The sequence below is a fragment of the Leptodactylus fuscus genome, chromosome 5, assembly GCF_031893055.1.
Source record: "Leptodactylus fuscus isolate aLepFus1 chromosome 5, aLepFus1.hap2, whole genome shotgun sequence".
Taxonomy (NCBI): Eukaryota; Metazoa; Chordata; class Amphibia; order Anura; family Leptodactylidae; genus Leptodactylus; species Leptodactylus fuscus.
In genome coordinates, this window is record NC_134269.1 from 196252916 (window position 1) to 196279441 (window position 26526).

At 42.5% G+C, this 26526-nt stretch overlaps 1 protein-coding gene across 1 annotated transcript in view; it reads right to left on the reverse strand.

Annotated features, from left to right (window-relative positions):
* ATP10B (ATPase phospholipid transporting 10B (putative)) overlaps positions 1-19253 on the reverse strand; it is a 78171-nt gene extending 58918 nt beyond the window's left edge. Inside the window, exon 1 of the mRNA XM_075275004.1 lies at positions 18523-19253. Within this exon, the coding sequence (XP_075131105.1) occupies positions 18523-18929 (407 nt within the window). The 5' untranslated portion in view covers positions 18930-19253. The remainder of the gene's footprint in view (positions 1-18522) is intronic.
* Between the last annotated feature and the right edge of the window lie 7273 nt (positions 19254-26526).

Here is a 26526-nt window from a genome sequence, read left to right on the forward strand (position 1 = left end):
ATTTTTTCCTATCAGTATGTCTTTTTTGGAATATGGGATGGAAATCCATGCAAACACGGGGAGAACATACAAACTCCTTGCAGATGGTTTTATGCCCTTGGCGGGATTTGAACACCAGGACTCCAGCGCTGCAAGGCTGCAGTGCTAACCACTGAGCCACCGTGTGGCCCCCATCTATTACACTTTTAACCTTATTCATGTTATCTGCTGAAACGCGGCACAGAAAGGTAATATATGTAGATTTGTTATCAGACACATGTCACAGCCATTAGTTCTGAAAAGGTCAAAGCATTTCTCTATTACTCTGATAAGAGACACTAATTGTAGAGACTCCTAAGTTACAATCATGTCCTAATATTATACTAATAGGAGGCAATGATCACAGATGTTATGTTACCAAGTTAAGAAAGATCAGGGCGTTTGATGATTAAATTGTAAAATGTGGTTATTTAATGGGTAAGAAACAAATGGATCACACAAGAACAAGTGCTATCGAGGTTCCACTTGGCAGATGCTCATGGACAGAAGAAGTGGTGATTGGGACGGAGGTTCACATGGTAAGACCTCAGTGTTCTAAATGGTATATGGTAGGGTTCAGGTCTACAGATTTTACAGAGTTACAAGTTAAGGATCACACCAATGAGCAGAAGCCTATGATTTGTCTGAATAGCAGGGGCGTAACTTGAGGGGATGCAGAGGGTGCAGTTGCATCGGGACCCAGGAGCCTTAGTGGGCCCATAAGCACTAGCTTCAGTATTGAGATTGCAGCTTCTATTTGGCCCATAAGCCAAGGAGACCCACAGATTACCCTAACCACACTAAGGGTGATTAAACTCCTTAACACAGTAACCATCACTATCAAGAATTTGCTGTAGGGATGAGGTAGGGGGGCCCTGGACAAAAGATTGCACCGGGCCCACAAGACTTTCTAGCCCACTGGCCAGAAAACAAGAAAGTCAGAATAACCTCTTATCTACTGACTGAAGCCCTTGAGGTTTCTGAGTTTAGGACCCTAGTCATCCGGCTTACTGACTTTGTCTGTGACTGGCAGTGGTCTCACACAAGAACGACTACCAGTCTCTGAGTGACACAGCCCACTGGACTCCCATTTATTTGGTCTTGTGTGAAACGTATGAACAGATCAGAACTGCCAGAGCACGGGATCTCCCTCTAAGGGTATGTTCACACGTTGGAAACTGGATTCCACATGTGAACATATCGCATGGCTAGCCGAGACGGAATGCCGATACTGTGCACTGGCATCCCGTCCCGGCATTCTGCTCCGGACTATGCCCGAATGAATGGGCCTAATCGGGAGGGATTCTCACGCCGCAGACGTCGCAGCTGAGTCAGCAGGAAGAAGGGGCATGTTGCTTCTTTTTTCCGCTACTAGCTAGCAAAAAAAAGAAGCGAGTGCCTCCCACTGAAGTCTATGGGAGCTATTTTTGGCACCGGATTTTAAGGCGAATTCCGCATCAAAATCCGCTGCCAAAAAACTCCGTGTGAACTAGCCCTAAGGTGTCCATATGTCCAACAACCCCTTTAAATGGTGGGTTGATTAATTTTCTTAAATATTTCCACTTTTTTTTGGAAAATCCGAAGGAAATCCACATTATACACGCCCTGGAGAATGGTAGATTTATAAAATGTTATTTCATATTTTTTTTGGCAGAGGCAACAGTACCCCATGTCAATGCTAATGGCAAATCCAGTGTACATTGTGCATATTGTCAAACAGAAACATGTACAGTGGTGCTTATCTGTAATACAGCATTGTATATATGATTAAGCATGTATGTCACTGCTGGTAATCTAATAATCCCATAGCATAGAATGTAAATCCCATATTACGACAAATTACACAGCTAACAAGGATGGCAACACAAATGATATCACATTTAAAGACCTCTTCTTAGATGATTATTATGCACTAAAATCCATTTTTAACATATTGGCATATATTAGTAAGAGCCCAAGCATGTGTATTGCTGAGGCAACTAAATGTATTATCTAGTTGTGTCACCCCGAGGCCAATTATTCCGTATATTGCTCTACTACCTGGCAGGGATAGCACAGAATAATTGCAAACAAAGATTTTCTATGACATTCACTTAAGTTTAATTTGCAGCGTATGTGGTTACCGCAATATATCATTATTAAAGGAAATTATTATTCTTGTTACAAAGTAGCCAAAATGTAACAAAGGATTCTCTTTTTATGTGAAGACATTAATCCCAAAGACACACATATATCAATCTGCACATGTACGTTACACATAAAATAATACACATACCTTCACATACAATGATACCATTGTGTAACTCGTAATGCAGAGTGAAACAAAAAAAATTAGAAAAAAAATGTATGGATGATGAAAGGGGCTACCACGTAAGGCCGGTTGCAGATGACCGTGGCGTGGGTCAGTGTGCTATCTGTGTATTTCATGGATAGAACACTGACCCATTGTTTTCTATGGGTCCGTACACAAGATCATAATTTTCACAATCCCGTGTGTGGGTGACGGTCCGGACCGCAACAGATAGGACAGATCTAGAGATGAGTGAACACTGTTCGGATCAGTCGATACGAACAGCACGCTCCCATAGAAATGAATGGAAGCACCTGGCACGCAGACTTTGCCGGCGGCCGGCCGCTTAACCCCCCGCATGCCGGCCGCTTCCATTCATTTCTATGGGAGCTTGCTGTGAGCGTGCTGTTCGGAACGGCTGTTCCGAACAGTGTTCGCTCATCTCTAGACAGATCCTGTTCCTGTCCTTTTTTGTGGCTCGTGCTTCCGTGGCTCCTAATCAGTTAATGAAAGGAGCACGGCCCGTGCACGGGCCGCACACAGCTGCCATCCCATGTACCCATGTGCAGCCCATGCTTTTAAATCATGGCAGTCTGGTTTCAGCACGGTCATCTGCAGCTGGCCTAAGAAGACATCAGTAATATAAATCACGCACAATAGGTGAGGGCCCAGCTCCAGATTTTGTACTGCAACTAGTGTTGAGTGAATAGTATTCATCGAATACCTCTCCGGCATAGGAATGCGTATAATCGGCCAAACCAAACACCAAGGGGTTAAACGCTTCAAAGATTCAATGCGTTTAACCCCTTGGAGTTGACAAGATGAGACAACTAGTGATGAGCGAGTAGTATTCAATTGAATACCTCACCGGCATAGGAATGCGTGTAATCGGCCGAACACCAAGGGGTTAAACAATTTGAGGATTCGATGCGTGTAACCCCTTGGTGTTCGGTCAATTACACGCATTCCTATGCGGGGAGGTATTCCATCGAATACTACTCGCTCATCTCTAGAGACAACCAATTGAAAATTCACGATAAAAGGTAAACTAGAAAAATACATAAATTAAAATTGACTAACCCAATTGCCGAATATTTTGTGCTCCGATTAATATAAAAAAACTGATAAAATGAGTTAATTCAAAGCATTTCCTTAATGATCTGTAATAATGATCTTAGAAAAACTGAAAGCTTTTTTTTAATCAGAACAATACATTCGTACATCGCCCTATTTTTGATCTCCTCTATGCCTCATTTCACTTCCACTGAGATTTCCATGTCTTTCCTGTGTTTTTAGCCCAAGCAAACGTCTCGTTCCTTTAATTAATCCTATGGAGACTTCTTGGGAGTGTTTAAACTTTGCTTCCATTTAGAACGTCCCCCCATGTAAAGATGATCTTTTCTATGGTAATTTTTCTAGGACTTCCTTCATTTTTTTTTTTTTTTTAATTATCCAGGCTGTTCTGCACAGAATTAAATACATTTATAATAAAATACCAGATTAAAGAGTACTAAGGGAACAAGCCGTTCCATAAATATTATACATGCAATTATTTAACGTGATTTTAAAGTTTTAACAAAGGTCATTCTTTGCGCGATGACACGTTGTACAATTTTCTAATATACCTTTTGCATGGTGTTCAGGGTTTGTGCTTACAGTCAATTAATGGGAATTTTCATTGTTTGCTTCTAGTACATGAAAATATGTCTCAGGCTAAAGCCCTATGTTGCAGAAGTGCAGTGCAAAGAACACCGAGGGTAAGTTCAGACCAAGTTTTTTGGTCCGGAACCTGAAGTGGAGGCCACCTCAGGTTCCGGACCAAAAGCTGTGTAGCTGCGACTGAAAGCCGGAGCACTGCACCGGCATCCAGCCGCGCACTCCGCTCCGGATTAGGCCCAATGAATGGGCTTAGTCTGGAGGAGGGAGTGTCTTCAGGCCGAATCGCGAGGTGAAACAACCTGAAAAATGAGCATCACAATTCTTTTTCCGGAATAAGCCGGCTCCCGGAAAAAACTCCTGAGCGGCTCCCATTGAATACGAATATGGCCTCAAAATCCTGACCAAAAAACTCCATCTGAACTTACCCTTAGTTTTACAATACCATTTTACCTATAGATTTAATAGTGGGAAAAACCAAAGAGGAATGAAAATACCCTGGACAAAGACTCAGTGGGGCAAATTTATTAAGACTGGCATATGGTACACCAGTCTTAATAAATAGCCAAAATTGCACAGGGGCTGTGGCCTCTTCGTTAATCTGTTGGAAGCTCCGGAACCAGGTAAGAACTGGCATAGATTTCCATTCTATCTCACACCACCAAATGAATTTAGTAAATTAATTCAAGTTGGTGTGGCCCGCTCTACATTTTCCAGAATGTGGAGAGTAAGCTGCGGATAGGGGCATGAGGAGCATATTTGGCTCAAGAAACGGCCTTGCACCAAGTGTGTACCTCAACATCATTTTCCCAATGTGTTTTTTGTTGTGTTTTTCACTGCATACAGCCTTACCATAAGGGCTAGTTCACACGGCAAAAACTCCTGCTCCTGATTAGGCCCAAATGAGTTGGCCTATTTGGGAGTGAGTCTCGCTCCGCGGACACCGTGGCTGAGTCAGATCAGAATCCTCAGGAAGATAGGGCATGTCACTTCTTTTTCCCGCTAGCTGAAAAAAATAGCGAGCGGCTCCGATTGAAATGAATGGGAGCCTTTTTTCAGGCAGATTTTGAGGCAGATTCCGCATCAAATTCTGTCTGCAAAAAACTATGTGAACATACCCTAAGGCTGCGTTCACACAGGTGTTTTTGGCCTGGATTTTGACACGGATTCCGTGGCAAAATCCGGCTCAAAAAAACGCCTCCCATTGAATTCAATTGGTTGTTTGAAGCAACATGCCCTTTCTTCAGGCGGACATCCATGGCTCGACACTCCCTCCTGACTAGGTCCATTCATTTGGGCCTAATCCAGAGCGGAATGCCATGACTGGATGCCAATGTACTGTATGCACTGCACCAGCATCCAGTCATGGCTAGTCGTTTTTTTGGGCCGGATTTGAGGCGGCTTGCCCAAAAAACAAAAAATATACTCAACCTGTCCCACTACTCCATATGTCCTCCCAGGTTTATCTGGTCCTGCAGCTTGGTTACCTTATTGCTACAGAAATTTTCATCAGCTGTGGCATCCCCGTTCCCTTCTGGTGAGGCCACTGATTGGCCTCAGAGGTCACTTATGGTGGGTACGTCTCCCAGAAGACAGGAACAGAGCTGCAGGACTGGACTGTGTGGGGAGGCACCAGAGCACCAGGGACAGGTGAGTATTTTTTTCCCACCTCCAACCTGGACAACCCCTTTAAATCTGCAACGGATTTGTGTCTGCTCTAATGCTACTCAGCATAATGTCACACTCTCGGCTTCATTTTCCATTTACACCAGAGCATTATTAATTCGAACGTATCGGAGGCTCCGTGGTGCGACTAACTAAACTTACAAGTTACAAATGTGGGAAAACAGCACCTAAAATCTGCCTCATCTCTTTAATACCTATTAAGTTGTCAATTCAAATGTGTTAAAAACCGAGGATTGACTGACGAAATGTGAAGATCTACAAGGGTTTTCAGATGTGATTTATATCCTGTATTTAGCAAAGTGGCCATGATAGTTTTGATGCATTGCCGAGTGCCTGCGAGGAGACAAGTTCTCCCTAGTTAATAAGATTCTCTGTATTTTTGTAACGTTAAGAAACTAGTTAATTTACTGGAGGTCTCTCTATTGAAATTATTAAAATAAAAAAAAAAACACTAAATAAAATACAAATAAAATAACATTAAAACTTATCCAAACAGATTAGTGGACATGTGATGTCATCACTGTAAATATTGTCCTGTTCATTCATTAGCTCCTGTTCGTTAATAGGGCAATTTTTTATTAATTTATTAATAGAGATGAGCGAACACTAAAATGTTCGAGGTTCGAAATTCGATTCGAACAGCCGCTCACTGTTCGAGTGTTCGAATGGGTTTCGAACCCCATTATAGTCTATGGGGAACATAAACTCGTTAAGGGGGAAACCCAAATTCGTGTCTGGAGGGTCACCAAGTCCACTATGACACCCCAGGAAATGATACCAACACCCTGGAATGACACTGGGACAGCAGGGGAAGCATGTCTGGGGGCATAAAAGTCACTTTATTTCATGGAAATCCCTGTCAGTTTGCGATTTTCGCAAGCTAACTTTTCCCCATAGAAATGCATTGGCCAGTGCTGATTGGCCAGAGTACGGAACTCGACCAATCAGCGCTGGCTCTGCTGGAGGAGGCGGAGTCTAAGATAGCTCCACACCAGTCTCCATTCAGGTCCGACCTTAGACTCCGCCTCCTCCGGCAGAGCCAGCGCTGATTGGCCGAAGGCTGGCCAATGCATTCCTATGCGAATGCAGACTTAGCAGTGCTGAGTCAGTTTTGCTCAACTACACATCTGATGCACACTCGGCACTGCTACATCAGATGTAGCAATCTGATGTAGCAGAGCCGAGGGTGCACTAGAACCCCTGTGCAAACTCAGTTCACGCTAATAGAATGCATTGGCCAGCGCTGATTGGCCAATGCATTCTATTAGCCCGATGAAGTAGAGCTGAATGTGTGTGCTAAGCACACACATTCAGCACTGCTTCATCAAGCCAATACAATGCATTAGCCAGTGCTGATTGGCCAGAGTACGGAATTCGGCCAATCAGCGCTGGCTCTGCTGGAGGAGGCGGAGTCTAAGATCGCTCCACACCAGTTTCCATTCAGGTCCGACCTTAGACTCCGCCTCCTCCGGCAGAGCCAGCGCTGATTGGCCGAAGGCTGGCCAATGCATTCCTATGCGAATGCAGACTTAGCAGTGCTGAGTCAGTTTTGCTCAACTACACATCTGATGCACACTCGGCACTGCTACATCAGATGTAGCAATCTGATGTAGCAGAGCCGAGGGTGCACTAGAACCCCTGTGCAAACTCAGTTCACGCTAATAGAATGCATTGGCCAGCGCTGATTGGCCAATGCATTCTATTAGCCCGATGAAGTAGAGCTGAATGTGTGTGCTAAGCACACACATTCAGCACTGCTTCATCAAGCCAATACAATGCATTAGCCAGTGCTGATTGGCCAGAGTACGGAATTCGGCCAATCAGCGCTGGCTCTGCTGGAGGAGGCGGAGTCTAAGGTCGGACCTGAATGGAGACTGGTGTGGAGCGATCTTAGACTCCGCCTCCTCCAGCAGAGCCAGCGCTGATTGGTCGAGTTCCGTACTCTGGCCAATCAGTGCTGGCCAATGCATTCTATTAGCTTGATGAAGCAGAGTGTGCACAAGGGTTCAAGCGCACCCTCGGCTCTGATGTAGCAGAGCCGAGGCTGCACAAGGGTTCAAGCGCACCCTCGGCTCTGATGTAGGAGAGCCGAGGGTGCACTTGAACCCTTGTGCAGCCTCGGCTCTGCTACATCAGAGCCGAGGGTGCGCTTGAACCCTTGTGCACACTCTGCTTCATCAAGCTAATAGAATGCATTGGCCAGCGCTGATTGGCCAATGTATTCTATTAGCCTGATGAAGTAGAGCTGAATGTGTGTGCTAAGCACACACATTCAGCTCTACTTCATCGGGCTAATAGAATGCATTGGCCAGCGCTGATTGGCCAGAGTACGGAACTCGACCAATCAGCGCTGGCTCTGCTGGAGGAGGCGGAGTCTAAGATCGCTCCACACCAGTCTCCATTCAGGTCCGACCTTAGACTCCGCCTCCTCCAGCAGAGCCAGCGCTGATTGGCCGAATTCCGTACTCTGGCCAATCAGCACTGGCTAATGCATTGTATTGGCGTGATGAAGCAGTGCTGAATGTGTGTGCTTAGCACACACATTCAGCTCTACTTCATCGGGCTAATAGAATGCATTGGCCAATCAGCGCTGGCCAATGCATTCTATTAGCGTGAACTGAGTTTGCACAGGGGTTCTAGTGCACCCTCGGCTCTGCTACATCAGATTGCTACATCTGATGTAGCAGTGCCGAGTGTGCATCAGATGTGTAGTTGAGCAAAACTGACTCAGCACTGCTAAGTCTCTGCATTCGCATAGGAATGCATTGGCCAGCCTTCGGCCAATCAGCGCTGGCTCTGCCGGAGGAGGCGGAGTCTAAGGTCGGACCTGAATGGAGACTGGTGTGGAGCGATCTTAGACTCCGCCTCCTCCAGCAGAGCCAGCGCTGATTGGTCGAGTTCCGTACTCTGGCCAATCAGCGCTGGCCAATGCATTCTATTAGCCCGATGAAGTAGAGCTGAATGTGTGTGCTTAGCACACACATTCAGCTCTACTTCATCAGGCTAATAGAATACATTGGCCAATCAGCGCTGGCCAATGCATTCTATTAGCTTGATGAAGCAGAGTGTGCACAAGGGTTCAAGCGCACCCTCGGCTCTGATGTAGCAGAGCCGAGGCTGCACAAGGGTTCAAGTGCACCCTCGGCTCTCCTACATCAGAGCCGAGGGTGCGCTTGAACCCTTGTGCAGCCTCGGCTCTGCTACATCAGAGCCGAGGGTGCGCTTGAACCCTTGTGCACACTCTGCTTCATCAAGCTAATAGAATGCATTGGCCAGCACTGATTGGCCAGAGTACGGAATTCGGCCAATCAGCGCTGGCCAATGCATCCCTATGGGAAAAAGTTTATCTCACAAAAATCACAATTACACACCCGATAGAGCCCCAAAAAGTTATTTTTAATAACATTCCCCCCTAAATAAAGGTTATCCCTAGCTATCCCTGCCTGTACAGCTATCCCTGTCTCATAGTCACAAAGTTCACATTCTCATATGACCCGGATTTGAAATCCACTATTCGTCTAAAATGGAGGTCACCTGATTTCGGCAGCCAATGACTTTTTCCAATTTTTTTCAATGCCCCCAGTGTCGTAGTTCCTGTCCCACCTCCCCTGCGCTGTTATTGGTGCAAAAAAGGCGCCAGGGAAGGTGGGAGGGGAATCGAATTTTGGCGCACTTTACCACGTGGTGTTCGATTCGATTCGAACATGGCGAACACCCTGATATCCGATCGAACATGTGTTCGATAGAACACTGTTCGCTCATCTCTATTTATTAATTTTTAATTAATCTTTGAGCACTTTTAATTCTATAGTGCTGTACATGTAAAACATTAATAACCAATCCTCATAGGCACGTCAGTAGAACACTCAACAATGTTTAGGTAAGCGGACTCAAATTACACCATGCCAACTGGAAATCCAACTTTTTTAACAACATTGCAACCAAGTGACACTACGTTCACACCTGACTTGGGGACCCGTAAAATGGAAACCCAATCCAATTAAAAACCGGTTACCTGCCCGAAAAAAAGCAGGACTTTTTTCTCTGCATTTGTCGAGCGGAATGGGGGATGGAATTCCCAAACGGAAACCGGGCATAGGTGTTAATCCAGCCTGGCCACAAAAACATACATAGGGGAAGATCAACTTTTGTGGCTGTAACTCTCGACCTTGATAAGAATTTGCCAAAACGTTAGAGACTGCATTTTCATAATGATTCTTTTCAGTAGTGTGCCAGCATTTAGACCAAAAATTTTGGCCAAAATCAAACTAACTGATAGGTGGAACAAACGAATAGATAATCGAAAGATACACCAGATTTATCATCCAGACTCAGCGACTGTATTATTGTAAAACTACCTACTAATAACTGTGGGTGGTGTGAGAAGGGGACAGGCAGAGTGCTGGTGTCTAGAGTTGAGCGATCGTGTTCAGAATTCCGAACACGATCTTTTTATGTGGGATCGGTAGTATTTCCCACAATGCCTTCACACTTTCATTCATTCTAATGGGAGGCTAAACTAACATGTCTCGTAGCTACTTACCTCTAGAGATGGCTGCTCCTCCTTCTTCTTGTCCTCGCTGCCGGTCCAGCTGCAGTCTTCTTTGCCTCGCGGCCCCCTCCCTGTCAGGTTAGGAGAGTGTGGGCGGGTACAGGGCGGGGAGACGTCACGTCAAGAAGACTGCAGCGAGGACCGGCAGCGAGGACAAGAAGAAGGAGGAGCAGCCATCTCTAGAGGTAAGTGGACACCAGGGGGGACTAAGTAGCCAGAGAATTAAAAAAAAAATCCTCTGGCTACTTAGTGATTCACTACACAGCGTGGATTCTGACAATTCTTAGATTTCATGCTGTATAGTGAATAGGATTGCTTTTAAAATCCGATCTCCGATTAATAAAAAAAAATCCCATTGACTTGCATAGGGATTGAAATTGAGATCGAGATCGGGTTCGAATGAAAAATGATCGGAAATTGGATTTTAAAATCGATCCTGAAAAGTCAGGATCGGCTCAACCCTACTGGTGTCACAATATATATCCCCAAGCTCCCTGACTTATGTGTGGTTTAGGGTAGATCTTGAGAAGGCCTCAGCCACAGATATGGGTCCTGGGCTCATTCCTGGCCCATAAAATACTGCAGAGCCTACACTTCAGGGCAGATCCTGGGAGCGAAAGGAGGTGCCTAGGTCTGTCCTGTTATATTTGAAGTCTGCTGAGAATGTATTGCGCCATTTTTGTTTACTCGTGTGGTTGATAGTAAGACCCACGTACAGTTAGTACTATTGTTTACTGAGAGCTCGGACGAGCAGGGTCTTGGTTTCTCATTCTTTTACCTGAAGTAAAGGTTTATTTATTTTTGCTGTTCATCTAAATAAACCTGTTTGGTTACAGTTTTGTGTCCCTGTCTCTGACTGGTTGGCTCTGCACCACCACTGCTACTGAGCTACCATCCCCACAGTGGTTATTTGTAGTTATTCTGGTCTCAGAATAGGTTTAAAAAACAAAAACAGGTTTTAGGCTAAAGTCCCACATAGAGAGCTGCAGCCAAAGAGCGCTGTGGAAAAGACCGCAGCAGAAACACATCACATTTTTTTCCACAGCACTTTTCACCTTGTAGTCTGCAGAGGTTTATATGGAAAACAATAGGTATAATAGACATGCTGCGATTTACAAAAACGTGACTGTTTTTGAAATCGCAGCATTTCCGCTGCAGATATTTTTCTGCAATGTGTGGATGGATTTAGCCAGATTCCCAACCACTTTGCAGTGACGAAACAATGCTTCATTTTTTGCAGTCAAATCATGGCTTTGTTGCAACGTAGAGCCCTGGCCTTAAAGTTTATTGAACCAGTCATGGTCGATGACACTGTGGGAATGCCAGCATTAGGAATCCCATGGATTGTTATCTGTAAATAGACTATTTACTGGAGAATTCCCTACATACTGTTGATATATAAATAGAGCAAGTTTTGTTGGATGACCACTAATCTTGACTCTATTTTTCTTGTCTGGCTGGTCCTTGCTGACAACTACTTGCAGACAGTAGGTCTTTTAAAGGAAGCCTTTGTAGGCTAATCCTGGCTTTTATTAAGAGTGTTTAGCATGGATATTCATGTCATCATATAGAAGGATTACCTATAGACATATGAACTCTCCTAGAAATTCTTTGCCTTTAACTGTTTAAGTGTTACCTGTACTCCATATACCTCGAACCAAAGATGTACGGAATAAAAATCACTTAATTTAGGACTTGGACTTATGTTAGGGTAGTTTTAACTATCAGTATTTAGAAGGTGGAGATGGTTCTTCAAAGTCTCTGAAAAGACAAGACTCTACATAAATACAAAGGGTCTCTTGTCTCTCTTGGACAGAGACTCTTTAGTCCAGGCTTCAATGCTCTGGAGGCCATATATATATATATATATATATATATATATATATATATATATATATATATATATATATATATATATCTTTATCAAACTCTTCCTGGCTTCTACTAAGATAAGTAGTGTTCAAAGGTGAACATATCTTAGCAGTTTACATAAGGAAGTAGTCAAGATAAATGTTGAGCAACTTTGTAAATACACTCCATTCCTTAACTTGAAATGAGCTTGTGTTCTAAGATATTTCACCATATATTTTGTAAGAATGCTTGAAAGTGGTAATCTTATGGAGGCAGTGCCCCATTACAGTATAATCAGAAGCATAACTTGAAGTTCCTGCTACCGAATACAAACTCAGTATGGGGTCTCTACCTACTTTGTGTCCTTAGGGTAAGTTCACACGGAGGAAAGTGGAGCGCAATCTGGCACATATACATGTGCCGGCAGATGATGCACTCAAAATGTTCCCATTCATTTCATGGGAGCCTGGATCATATACGCCGTGTTATTTTGCGGCAAAATCACGGCCGCAAAATAACGCGGGAGTATTCTGAGCACATCATCTGCCGGCATGTGTATACGTGCCAGATTGCGCTCCACTCCCCCTTAGAATAGTGGTATAGGTTATGGGGTGGCTTTTATGTCCAGGGCCTAGTAGTGATGGCTACACCACCTTGGCCATGCCCTCCCTTGAGTAAATGAAGTTTATGGGGTGCCTTCAATGTCTAGGGCGTAGTAGTGACTGCGACACCACCTTGGCCATACCCTACCCTGAGTATATGAAGTTTATGGGGTGGCTTCAATGTCCAGGGCCTAGTAGTGACAGCTACACCACCTTGGCCATGCCCTCCTTTAAGTATATGAAATTTTTGGGGTGCCTTCAATGTCCAGGGTCTTGTAGTGATGGTTACACCACCTTGGCCTTGCCCTTCCCTAAGTAAATGAAGTTTATGAGGTGCCTTCAATGTTTAGGGCCTAGTAGTGACTACGACACCACCTTGGCCATGCCCTACCCAGAGTGTATGAAGTTTATGGGGTGCCTTCAATGTCCAGGGCCTAGAGTGACGGCTACACCACCTTGCCCATGCCCTCCCCTGAGTACATGAAGTTTACAGAGGAGTCTACAATGAGATATTTTTTCATCTGAGGTCTGTATTTCAGCAGAGGAGACCATCTTGGAGGTGGTCTCCAAGTCCTCTGCAAGACTGATATAGTACATGCTGCATTTTTTTTTTTTTTCACTCAGATCATGTATAGAACCTGATATATAATATGTAACATCACTGTGGGTCTATGTGCAGTTCATTGTAGACAAGCTAAGTAAACATATACCATGAATAGGTACAATCTCTGGTGTAGTTAAGTGAAAAATTACAAAAAACCACCAGGTAAACAAGTTTAAGCAAAAATAGAAAAAGGTTTTATTACATAAAATCCACATATAACAATACAACATATAACATACAAAATATATAGAAAAAATGGAGGAGGCAACGGAGTTACCCAATGAAATAGGAGTGAGAATGGGAAAGGTGGAAAGTATGCCCATAAAAGATAAATGAATATATTTAGCAGGATCATAGGCCCAAAGATATATATAGAGCAGTGGATATATAACAAATGTAGCGTAACAAGACTAAATATGTAGCTATAATAGCAGAAATGACATGCCACAATTGTAACCCTCCTACAGAGATATGGTAAACATATAGGCCCATGAGTGATGCAAAAAATACTTTACTGCAATGGTATTAGCATACAGACCGTGTAGGCCACAAGGCCAAATGTCCCAGACCACTCCACACCCGACGCGCGTTTCGCCCGCTAGGGCTTTGTCAAGGGATACTAAAGCTAGATATCATGGGATATATATAGTTTAAAAAATGACATTCAGCTGTGTTCCATAAACCTGTATGGTCCATACATCAGGCCACATACCTAATTAGTAGCGTCTTCATGAGACGGCCGCGTCGCTAGCAAATGCGCATGCGCAAATAGGTAATACAATCCACAAGAGGAAAAAATGTTCATATAAAGACTCAAGCAAAATGGCCGCCAAATTTGCGCATGCGCACAATCAAAAAATCGATGCGCGACCAGCCAAACCTATAGCGATTGAAGCGTATATATAAAGCTGAATATACAGGCCACACTAAAACACCACCACTGCGCTTGTATGCACATAGGATAACAATAGGTATGTTTACTGGAAAGATTTGTCAGCAGACTGTTTAATCCCCAAGAGGCCAAAATGTTATGAGTAAAGACTCAAACAAAATGGCCACTAAGTAAACACTTGCATACAAACTGAGCAACCAACTCGATACAAATGACAAATACGTGTATGTAGATCTTAATACAAGATGCACACTGAAGTAATACTACTCAGTTCACATGTATATAGAATCTTAGTGCATATGCCTGATAGTAGTATAAATAGCCAAAATGTGATGTATATTTTTTAAAAATATATATAAATATAAACATAGTGCATGTGATAATAGGGGCACAATCTCACTCCTATTTCATTGGGTAACTCCGTTGCCTCCTCCATTTTTTCTATATATTTTGTATGTTATATGTTGTATTGTTATATGTGGATTTTATGTAATAAAACCTTTTTCTATTTTTGCTTAAACTTGTTTACCTGGTGGTTTTTTGTAATTTTTCATTGTAGACAAGGGCATAACAAAATCTGTCTAACAAGCATAATATATATATATATATATATATATATATATATATATATATATATATATATATATATATATATATACACACACACACACACTCGTACAGCATATATTATACACAGTGCAGTCCTAATAAGACACTGGCGGCTTAGAAGAACACAAATCACCCCTAACTTCATATATTAGGTTTAGCATTAGTAGCAATTCCCTCTAGTCATGTTGTACGGTGTCGTAAAAAGCAATGTAGAGAAAAGCTTGAGAAATGGCGCACTCTCTGTGGAGTCTAATAATACCTGCTCCGCTCAAAGTAACACACACCCTTGCAGCTTGAGACGTGGGAAAGCAGAAATGTTACTTGCAGGTTCTTATCAAATTTCCTATTTATTTTCCCTGAGCATTTCTCAGTAATCGGCCTCTTTTTTCAGGTATTTATCGGTAATATATATTGAAGTGCAGCTGGTGGAAAGACACGAACGTTTTATTTTTGGAATGTGTACACAGACCTTGAGGGCTTATATCTATAATTACGTATTAATGAAGCTGTAAATCAACCCTGATAAACATCGGTAAACAACATTTCAATGATTTATATGGAGTCATATTTTTAATTATGATTAAAGGGGTTTGTCGGGGTTAATGAAGAAAGCTAATTCATTTCAGATGGGAGACCGCAGAAACGCAATGCGCACTACATTACAAGGTAATCCTTGGAACGGGATTTCGAGGACCCTACTATATGGTGGCTTTGTGTTTGTTTACTCATGGACCACCTTCTAATCTTTATGTAGGAGTCCATGAATATAGACATGTCCATACATAGCTATATGCAAGTGAGCCATACCTATAGCGGTTGGTAATCGGCCATCGATGATGAGCCAGACTTGTCAATGGTCGATTACCAACCGCTATAGGTATGGCTCACTTTTTTGAGGGTAACATTTTATTTATTTAGTTTATAGAATTATAATGGGGTCCGTGTGGTTTCCGTACGGTATAGGTGTATAGGTTTATCGGAGTATAGGTTTTCGTTCAGGGGGTCCCCAAACGGAAACCCAAAAGCAGATGTGAACCAGGCCTTACTCTTGCATAGAAAATACAATATTGAGAAATGGAGCAGAAAACTCAACATATCAAAGTTAAATTACAGAGAAATCAAGTGGTTAATGTGGAGATCCCTAAGTGGCACCGCAGTAATTCAGACATTCATTTCTATGACATGTTCACCCAACAATGAAGCAACCGGGATGACAATATTCCACATCTACAGGGAAGCAAATGAATGAGCAATTATGAACTATTAAAATCGATGATGATTTGCCTGGATCATTTCCTATTCCACTTACAGAATATATATATGTATTAATAGCTCGCTCTGTAATTGTGGAGTGCCTGTAAGGATAATATTGCTCAAGATGACTATTGCCGTTGTACATACTTCCTCGCGTAATATCGTACGAGTACGAGTCACCAGATGTAGGGTAACTCAGCATGCTCTGCCAGGCTACACTCATTGCACAATTATTTCTTGTAGTCAATAGATTATATACTTACAAGGTGACCACACAATGTCTTAAGTAGGGACTAACGTCGCCTGATAGAGTGTTCTGTAAAGCTCCTATAATACTCAGCAATGGCCTAAGATGATACACTAGTCAGGGACGGACTGAGTCAACCTTATTAATATGAACTTATTAGGTCCCTATAACATTAACAAGGTTCATATAGAGGGGCGGCTGACTGTCAAGAGGTTATTCAAGGTACACTATTAAACCTGTATCCAGTTACTACATTGTAGGATCATTTTTATATGGGCTTTTAGATTTTGATGGACATGTATTGTTCTATATAATATGTAACATGAATAGAAAGTTCATAAATAGATAGAAAACCACAAGTACACAATTATTACTAAATAACTGGAAATATAATATATATTATATAAAATATAATACATTTTAATATATTATAAATTACAAACATATATATATATATATATATATATATATATATATATATATATATATATATAAAAAGGCTGGAGCCGGTGTGGGTTGATATTACTGCTGTTTTTAAGTTGCTGTTTAGACTACGTACTTACGGTACGTCACATATCTTAGCGACTCATTGTGGTTTTCTAAACTGCCCAGAAAAAAAATGGCGGCTGAGATTTTTGTACAACTTGTCCAAGAAAAAAAAAAAGATTAAAAAAAAAAAATGAAATTAGTTGCCATCCCGTTCCTATCCCATTATATATTGAAAAAATGATATTGGTGGAGGTCCAGGGGTATATACATGGAGGGATCCTGTAGCTTGTCATGGAAGGCCTTTCTATGCAATGGGAATGATCAAATGACAGGCAACTGGTCTTGGCTATTTCATTTCCTACAAGACCTAAGAACCCCCCATAGCACTATAGATCCAGACTTAGATCAGAAGTCGTGAGTATCGATTATTATTTTCTTTTATATGAAATATTTTGGTACAATGAGCACCGATAACAATATTAGCAAATCTCTAACGTTCATAGACTTCCATCCATATGTTAAATTAATATCGCTTTTCTTCATGGCGGCGATTGTTCACACAAGCATTTATATTCCCTCCTCTGATACTGTATCTATTACGCATGGCAGGTAGATATGGGCTTATAGGTATGGGCTCATACAGAAGAACAAGGGGATATCTCTGGTCCTTTACACCGTAAAAGGATTGGAGATAATCTGAGCTAATGATCACTCGGGTCATGTTGGCATTAGGAAAAAGACCCTTTGGTTCAGTAGAGCTGGGGGGGAGTTGGGGAATGTTTTCATTGTAACATGAATGTGAAAATGTTATTGTATTGCTGAACCCTGAAATAAGCCAATTGACAGAATTAGTATCAAGTATTGTAGAACCCCCCCTTTAACTAACCAGCTACACACCAGCCATGTGTGCCTGTCCATGAACATCAAGATGCCTTGTTGTCTAGTAGTTACAGGTGTTTACCTGAAATTCTTGAAATATTCCTGCTAATAGCTTACGTTTATGATGAAGTATGGAATAAACCAGACCGTGCAGTTACTGGACAAACTGCTATGACTCGCACGGGTATATATGTTTGTGTTATGTGTCATTTAGCAACAGCTTCTCTGTAAGAGCACAACAACCAAACCCGGCATTGAGCAGGGATACTGTAGATATGAAGATATTAACCATTTCTACTACATTATGTATCCGTGAAATTCACAAAATAATTAAAATCAAGGAATTCTGGGCCAGACAATGCACCATGGGTCATCCTACTGTATACCTGGAATCTTAGTAGAAGGGAAAAAACTGCAAGGCGAGCAAATAATAGAACAGGTCCCATTCTAGACCGGACTCCTTTATAGCATCAACCAATTCCATTATGGGCAACGTTGACGGACGAATAAAAACTAGGGCCTACACATGTCAAGTCCTCTTTATATACGGGGTAACCACACGGCTCTTATGGCGAGCCTTGAAAGTTCAGAACGAGTTCAAATTGGAAATCTCGATTTCTAAAAGGTGATGACAACTTACATAGGAAATCTACCAGTCCCAGCCCATCTGGTTAGGCATATCGTAGCGTCACACAGCATCTGAAGGGTCTCATTTTTTAGATTTGAGAAGCAGGTGTCCTCTATGTACACTAAAGCAAGTTCCGCCAGGTATGAAACGGCCATTATAAACTAAAAAAAACTCAAGCCCATTCCAATAACCCTACAATTTCTCGCCGTACAACGTAAAATATCATATCTTCTAGACATCAAAGACTCCCACAGCCAATATTTACCTGCAGTATACCATGCATAGCATGTTATTAATCTCCTTGTCTGACTTGTATCTCCTGAAGTCTTCCCATATATCCTTAATCGCGGTGATAGCCAAAATGATACAAATTGGAATAATGGCGATCGCAGGTTGAAAGGCGTTGACCACTGGTACAAAATTAAGAGCCGCCAGCAACACAAAGTACAAATTTGCAAAGCGATGAAATTGTTCGAAGAGGTTCTTGGGAAGAAAAGAAAGGAACGTATACTTCGTAGTCTTAATTTCATTAGTCTGATAAATACTGTTGGGATTCTCCTTCCATCTCGAGCCTTCGAAGAGCAAGTTGGATTTAATAATTCGCTTGCCGTCGTCCTTTTTCCGTCTACCTCTGATGACTCTCTCCCAGATCTCGGTGACAATTGACGCCATTGTTCTACATGTATAGTCAAGATGAGAAGTGAAGAAATAAAAAGTTACTCAAGGACTTCCTAGATTGGGATAGCAAGCAGAATCCTTGGTCAGCATAATGGTTCTGTAATCCTGGTTCCTTGGGTTGGTTATCACAAGAATTCTACTGAAAAATCCCAAGACGGCTGAGCAGGTCCTTCGTGTGTGGTGAACTCCGGCAGACTAGTTCCTTTTTCACTTCTTTCAAAGTGCACCTGTTGAATGCAGACGTCACACCGGCTCCTTGTGTGTCACACTATAAACCAGTTATTCCTAAGGCAGGACAGCTACCTCTGGGTCCTACAGCCAGTTACCTTAGTCACAGCCATGACCTGCTCACCTGACTGGTATGCTGAGAAGTAGTCACAGCTCACTTGCATTTAAGACAATGGTGTGGCAGCGAGCCATGTGCCTGCTTACAATCAACACCAATACAAGGAAGTCTGGGAAATCTGTATTTACTGGGCAGGATATTGGAAGACGGTACTGGTGACTGTGCACTTTGTACCAAGGATTGTATATTAATAGAAACTGAGATTCTCAGTACAATCATCCTCTGTACAATCTCAAATCAGATTACAGATATAGGTTGTGTGCCTTTCAAAAGATAAGATAATTCTCTCTCTCTCTCTCTCTCTCTCTCTCTCTCTCTCTAATATAGATATATTACATGTATACATCTATGATAGAAATAGATAGGATTAGGATTAAGGTTATTTGGAGAAAATGCAGCACCTTTTGCAGCATTTTTCTGGGCATTTTGTCCATTTTTTTTTATACATTGTAGCCAGATTTTTGCTAAAGTGAAAATATATAAAATAATTATGTTTCTGTTTTTTGTTTTTTTTTTGTTTTTTTTTTATTCGGTCCATGCTGTTCTTTCTCTTCAAACCCCCCCCCCCCCCAAAAAAAAAAACATACTTTGGGCGTGGAGAATTCTTAATAAAAAAAAAAAAAATTGCAACTTTATAGGCTCATTTCCACAAAAATTTACCAATATTTTGTATTTTTTTTTTTGCCACTCATTCCAATGTTGTTGGTCTGTTTAGCAAGTCAGTTGATGTACATTTATGAAATATGATTTTATTAAATAAAATTATAAAAAAAATAAAAATAATAATAATAATAATAATAATAATAATAATAATTAGAGATGAGCGAACACTGTTCGGATCAGCCGATCCAAACAGCACGCACCCATAGAAATGAATGGAAGCACCTGTGATGCTGACTTTGCCGGCGGCCGGCCGGCGTCACAGGTGCTTCCATTCATTTCTATGGGAGCGTGCTGTTCGGATCGGCTGATCCGAACAGTGTTCGCTCATCTCTAATAATAATAATAATAATAATAATAATAAATTGCAGCAGTCTCTTTTCTGACATAGATTATCACCCGCACCACACAGGTCACTAACATTATGCATATTTGTCACATTGTCTGCTTACAGCTCAGTCCCATTCAAGTGATAGGGGCTGAGCTGCAACACCGAGCAATGTATGATGATGCTGTGCCTGGTATGAAGATGTTGCAGGGCTCACTGGAACTCAGATTCGCCATCTCTTCTAGTAGCTGATCTGTGGTGGCCCTGGATACTTCGATATTTAACATCAATTTTTAATGCCCTATATAACCCTTTAGGCTAAGGTCATACACTAGAAAAATACTACAATTTTTATTGCATATATAGCAGCAGGGTAAAGTATAAGGGTTTCCTTTATATTTCCCATTCTTTATGAACACTCTCTTGGCTTTGGCTCAAACAAATGAAGAAAAAAAAGCAGCTTTTCTGCGACCTGTGACCTCAGCCTCAAATATACATCAACATTATTTGATAAAGCGAGCACAAATTACAACAACGCCAACACCAGTAAAACAGACGTTAAAAAAATTCCACTTATCAAAAAATTCCCCAAAAAAACTATTAATATATGAGCATAAAAAATCCCGAGTAGAGGTATACTCCCTAGACACTGTCTATGGTGCATAAATGACACACCATGAATGGTATTGTGAGACACTGCGCTTAAACTGTTCTGTAGTCTGTTTACTGGAGTACATGACTTTATACAGAAACTGAAAACAAAAATCTGGAAACAAAAACCAAAAATATTCAGATCGTAATGAAAAATATTTTTGTTTATTTGTTTTTTAACACTGTTGTTTAGGGTTTGGTAAGACTTTATTCACATCTGCATAGGAGTTTCTATAAGAGACTTTGTCACAGATTCCGCTGAAAATCAAGTCCTGCATGGACGTCTCCATATAAATGGTTTCGATATAAAACTGGAGGCCCCATCATAGTCTATGGGGTCTGTGGGTGTCCACCAGTTACCACTGGTTTAGCGGGTGGGCTCTCCTTCGTTCAGGTCCCATGGCAGATACAAATGATGGGAAGAATGGGGCAAGCCTAACTGCCACCACCTATGAAAGTGGGTACCTTATGGTAAATGAGATGAACCTGCAGGAACCAAAGTCAGAATAAAGAGTGGTCCCTGATCAGAAGAGAGCCGTAACGTACAGAGTCATTACTGTGTTGCAGCACTTTTCTCTCCGTATGATTCGTGCGGACACCGTGCAGAAAACACACGGACCCCATTATAATCTATGGGGTATGTGTGATTTCATTACTCACCACTTTTCAACGCATTTGGTATTCCGTTTGGGGAACCCCAAGCGGACTCCCCGAGCGGCATACCAAAAGTAGATGTGAACCAGGTCTAAGTTACTGAATATATTTAGGTAAAAACTTACAAAAAGAATGCAATCGTGGATTCAATGTTTCACCGACATGGGAAATGTTCAGGTAAAAACTATACCAGCACCAGGCAGCACGGAGAGGTGGTTTAGAGAGGTTTGCAGAGTATGTTTAAAAGATACCTGTGGACAAGTGATCGATGAGGTGGAGAAATTAAGGTGACAAGTTAACTTTAAATGGGTTGTACCACATATTTCAAAAATTGACAAAAGTCCTCAAATTACGTAATATTAAGACCAATTTTTTAAATGGGTTGTCAGTACTAAAATTTTATCTATTAGTCAGACCGGGGAGGGGAAATATATAAATAAAAAAACATACCTGTCCCCAGTACTCCCTCCCCGCGAGTCTGGTCCTGCTTCTCCGTTGTTTTCTTCCGGGATAAGAACTTACACACGTGACAGTGGAGGCCAATCAAGAAGTGAACCGGGACGACACAGCCGTCAAGAAATGTATCAGTAAGAAGGCAGCTGACTAGACTGGACCAAACTGGGTGGACACCAAATGTTTTTTTCACCTTCCCTGGCCTAATTACAAAATATCGTTTAGCCCGGACAACCTCTTTTAGTCCCACCATTACACCAGCAATACACCATTACACCTCTCACCAATATCAACACTACAATATATTGGACCATCAGACAACCCCTCATCTTCTGCTAACCTCTAACCTGGAGCAGAGCAGGAGCTAAAATGAGCAGGGTATCCCACTTAACTTTTCTAAAAATAAAAATCAGGGGGTTAGCTCAATAATGTCTAAGCAGGCCAGCCATTAACATTGTGCAGATCAGGAATCCTTTCCTTTCTGTTTCGTCTCTCAGCATGAAGTTTCATTCTGAGCAAGAGGGAGAGGCCGACATTGCTTATCTATATTATTCTGGGCCATCATCTCTGTATGTTTATAGAGAGCAACACAAAGATATGGTGCACCTCATCCTAGATAACTGGGCTTCATATTCTGAGACAGTCATGAGAGCCCTAATTAACACCTTGATACAATTCAGAATCTTAAGATGATAAGTATCTTAATGCCTACTAATCTGGTCTTACTGTATGCTGTGCACACATTTTGCTCATCACATGCCTAAAACTTTTTTTTTTTTTTTTTTTTTCAAGTAAGTGGGTTAAACATGGTTAGTCATGGTCGCAAAGCAAGTGGGTTAGTCACGGTCATAAACGGGCAAGAAAAATTTACTCAAGTAATGATGCCGAAGGGAAGACTAACGTATGACATGTACAAGTATAAAAAAAAAAAAAAAAAGCCTAAAATTATTTTTTGGTATATGAGGTCACTGCTTCAAGGAAAACCCTTATACAATTAGAAAGTGTAAGGTTATTAATAGAGATGAGCGAGTACTGTTCGGATCGGCTGATCCGAACAGTACTCGCTCATCTCTAGTTATTAGGCTTAGTGGATGGAGTGAAAATTGTAGGACGTTGTACTTAAATAAAAGACATACATAGTTACATGGAAAATTAAAAATAAAATCATCAAACATTCTTACAAAATGTCTCACACAAACTTAGTTTAAAAAAAAAACGAAAAAAAAAAACAAAACTATAGACCAATAGGATTTTTGGGAACAGATTACATTTAAGTACAGTGTTTTTTTAATTTTTTTTTTTTTTTACTCCCCAAATCCATAATCCATTTTATTTTTTTCTCCTATAACACCATATGACGGGTTATTTTTTGCAGGATAAATGATTTATAATGACACCATATAATACCCTGCACTTTATATCATTACACTCTTACATTTGTTTATTTTAGCGCTTTAGCTCATGGTCCAGATTATTACAAGGATCTGTGGTTCCCTAAGCCAAATACTTACAAACCGGAGTTTTCAATACATTAATTTGAGGCCCTGTGAGAAATATGGAGTGCTATACAATATACTCTACCGTCTATTCGTAACGGAGGGGGATGGGGCCCGAGGCACTATGACAGTGGTTGGTGGAAGCTTCTTTCCCTGACCGCTATACATTTCCTTAATGGAAACTGGCCTGGCTTTATGTGATGTTTATACATGATGTCGGGTCCATTTCCATTAGTAGCCTGCCCAGAGGTGGTGAATAAAAGTAACAAATGCTTATACTCTCCTCTCCTGGGCTTCTAAAGATCCCCACCATACACTATTAGACTATTCTGGCATGTGATTGAGGTCATGTGGAACAGTGGCTTAACTAGGAATGGTGGGGCTCTGTGGCGAACTTTGGACATGGCCCCCCTTCCGAATGACACCGATGACCTCGATCTACCCACGACCCCACCGCATTCCTGCGCTCTTTATTATGCCCCATAGTGGCCCCTGCACACAGTATTATGCCCTTTAGTGGCCCCAGCACAAAGTATTATGCCCCATAGTGGCCCTGACACACAGTATTATGCCCCATAGTGGCCCTTGCACACTGTATTATGCCCCATAGTGGCCCCTGCACACAGTATTATGCCCCATAGTGGCCCCTGCACACAGTATTATCCCCCATAGTGTCCCCTGCGCACAGTATTATGCCCCATAGTGGCCACTTCACATAGTATTATGCCCCATAGTAGACCCTGCACACGGTATTATGCCCCATAGTGGCCCCTGCACATTGTATTATGCCCCATAGAGGCCCCTGCGCACAGTATTATGCCCCATAGTGGCCACTACACATAGTATTATGCCCCATAGTAGACCCTGCACACGGTATTATGCCCCATAATGGCCCCTGCACACTGTATTATGCTCCACTATGGACACTTATAAACAACCATTATACCCTGGGGTCTTTTCAGACCCTTGAGTATAATAATCGGAAACCGAAAGGGGAAACCAACATAAAAAAACACTGTTACTTACCTATCCCTGGCTCTGCTGCAGTCTTCGGTGGTGTTGGCCATCTTCAATGACATGCGGACGTCACATGGCCCAGGACGCAGGCCCCGGTCATGTGACGTCAGGGCTGTCACACAACTAGGCCCAAAACTTGTCTGGAGTGCAGAGGTAAGTAACGCTGTTTTTTATGTTCCCTTACCTCTCCCAGGCCTCTCTGAAAAGACCCCCGAGTATAATAATAGTGTTTGTGGGGTCCTCAGGGTCATTTACCAATCTGGGCCACTGCCAGGAGCGGTAAGTAAATAGGGCCCGTTACTGGCTGTAGTAACTCTAGCCGGTAATGGCCTATTAAGAAAAAAAAACACGCAGCAGTAGCGGGTGTCACTGGGCCCCTAATATCCCGGGCCTTGTAGCAGCTGCTACCGCTACTACCCCGGTAGTTACCACTGATGTGGAGCATATCGGCCTAATGACATCAGCGTGCTACATGTGACCATTGAGGCCTAATCACAGCAGGGTCCTCTGGGGCGTTTGACCTCATAGACAGAAGACTGAAGAGGGAGCTGGAGAGAGCTGATGGAGCGAGGATGCCCAGAGAGGTGAGGCAAGGTGAGTTATAAGTGTTTGTTATTTTAATCACCTACCATGAGGTCAGAGGAAATCTGTTTTATAGCCACCATACACTATTATTAGAGGTTGTAATTACATTGCACGGTCATTATCAAACCGATACTGTGCAATGTAAATAGCAAAGACATTACAGTGCTCACAAAAGCACCACAGTACCTTCAAACAGTTGATAAGCAAGGACCTGGGTGTTGGATCCGCACTGATATATTACATTGTTAGGACCACTGCAGATCAGATGTTTCCCAGAGTACGCATCTGTGTTTTCAAGCTGGGCACCACTCACCGTATTCTTGATAATCTCAGTTGTGGGAACTGTGGTTGTATCTCTTTCAAGTATCTGAGTTACAGCCGCAGCACCCATAACCATCGCTACCAAGAATACACTATAGGGAGGGCTAGCGGACCATGATCCAGGTTTGTACCTGGGCCCACAAGATTTTTTTTTTAAAGAGGACCTTTCACCATATCCGGGCACATGCAGTGTTATATACTGCCGGAAAGCTGACAGTGCACTGAGTTCAGCACACTGTCGGCTTTCCCGATCTGTGCCCGGTGTGAAGAGCTTACGGTCCGGTACCGTAGCTCTTCTATGGTCAGAAGGGCGTTTCTGACCATTAGCCAGAGACGTCCTTCTGCCTCGCGGCGCCTATCGTGCTGTGCTGTGGAGCGGGGAGGAACGTCCCCTCCCTCTCCTGATAATACTCGTCTATGGACGAGCAGTGTGAGCAGAGGGAGGGGGCGTTCCTCCCCGCTCACACAGTACAGCGCGATAGGCTCCGCGAGGCAGAAGGACGTCTCTGGCTAATGGTCAGAAACGCCCCTCTGACCATAGAAGAGCTACAGTACCGGACCGTAAGCTCTTCACACCGGACACAGATCGGGAAAGCCGACAGTGAGCTGAATTCAGCGCACTGTCAGCTTTCTGGCAGTATATAACACTGCATGTGCCCAGATATGGTGAAAGGTCCTCTTTAAATATAGATTGTGAGCCCCATATGCACATTTTTCCACACAAGGAAAAATGTACATATGAGGCTCACAATCTACATAAGTAACTCCAGCCAGTAACGGGCCCTACTTACTTACCGATCCTGGCAGGGGCCGGGATCGGTAAGTGACGCCACGGGCCCCACAAGCACTATTATACTCGGGGGTCTTTTTAGACCCCCCGAGTATAATGATCGGAGGCCCAGGAGAGGTAACGGAACATAAAAAGCAGTGTTACTTACCTCTCCAAGTAGGCTTGCATCCATTTGCAGGGCCCCCGGTCACATGACGTCCTGGATGTCATTGAAGATAGCTGACAGCGGCGGAGAGTGCAGCGGAGCTGGGGATAGGCAAGTAATAGTAATTTTTTTATGTTTTTATCCC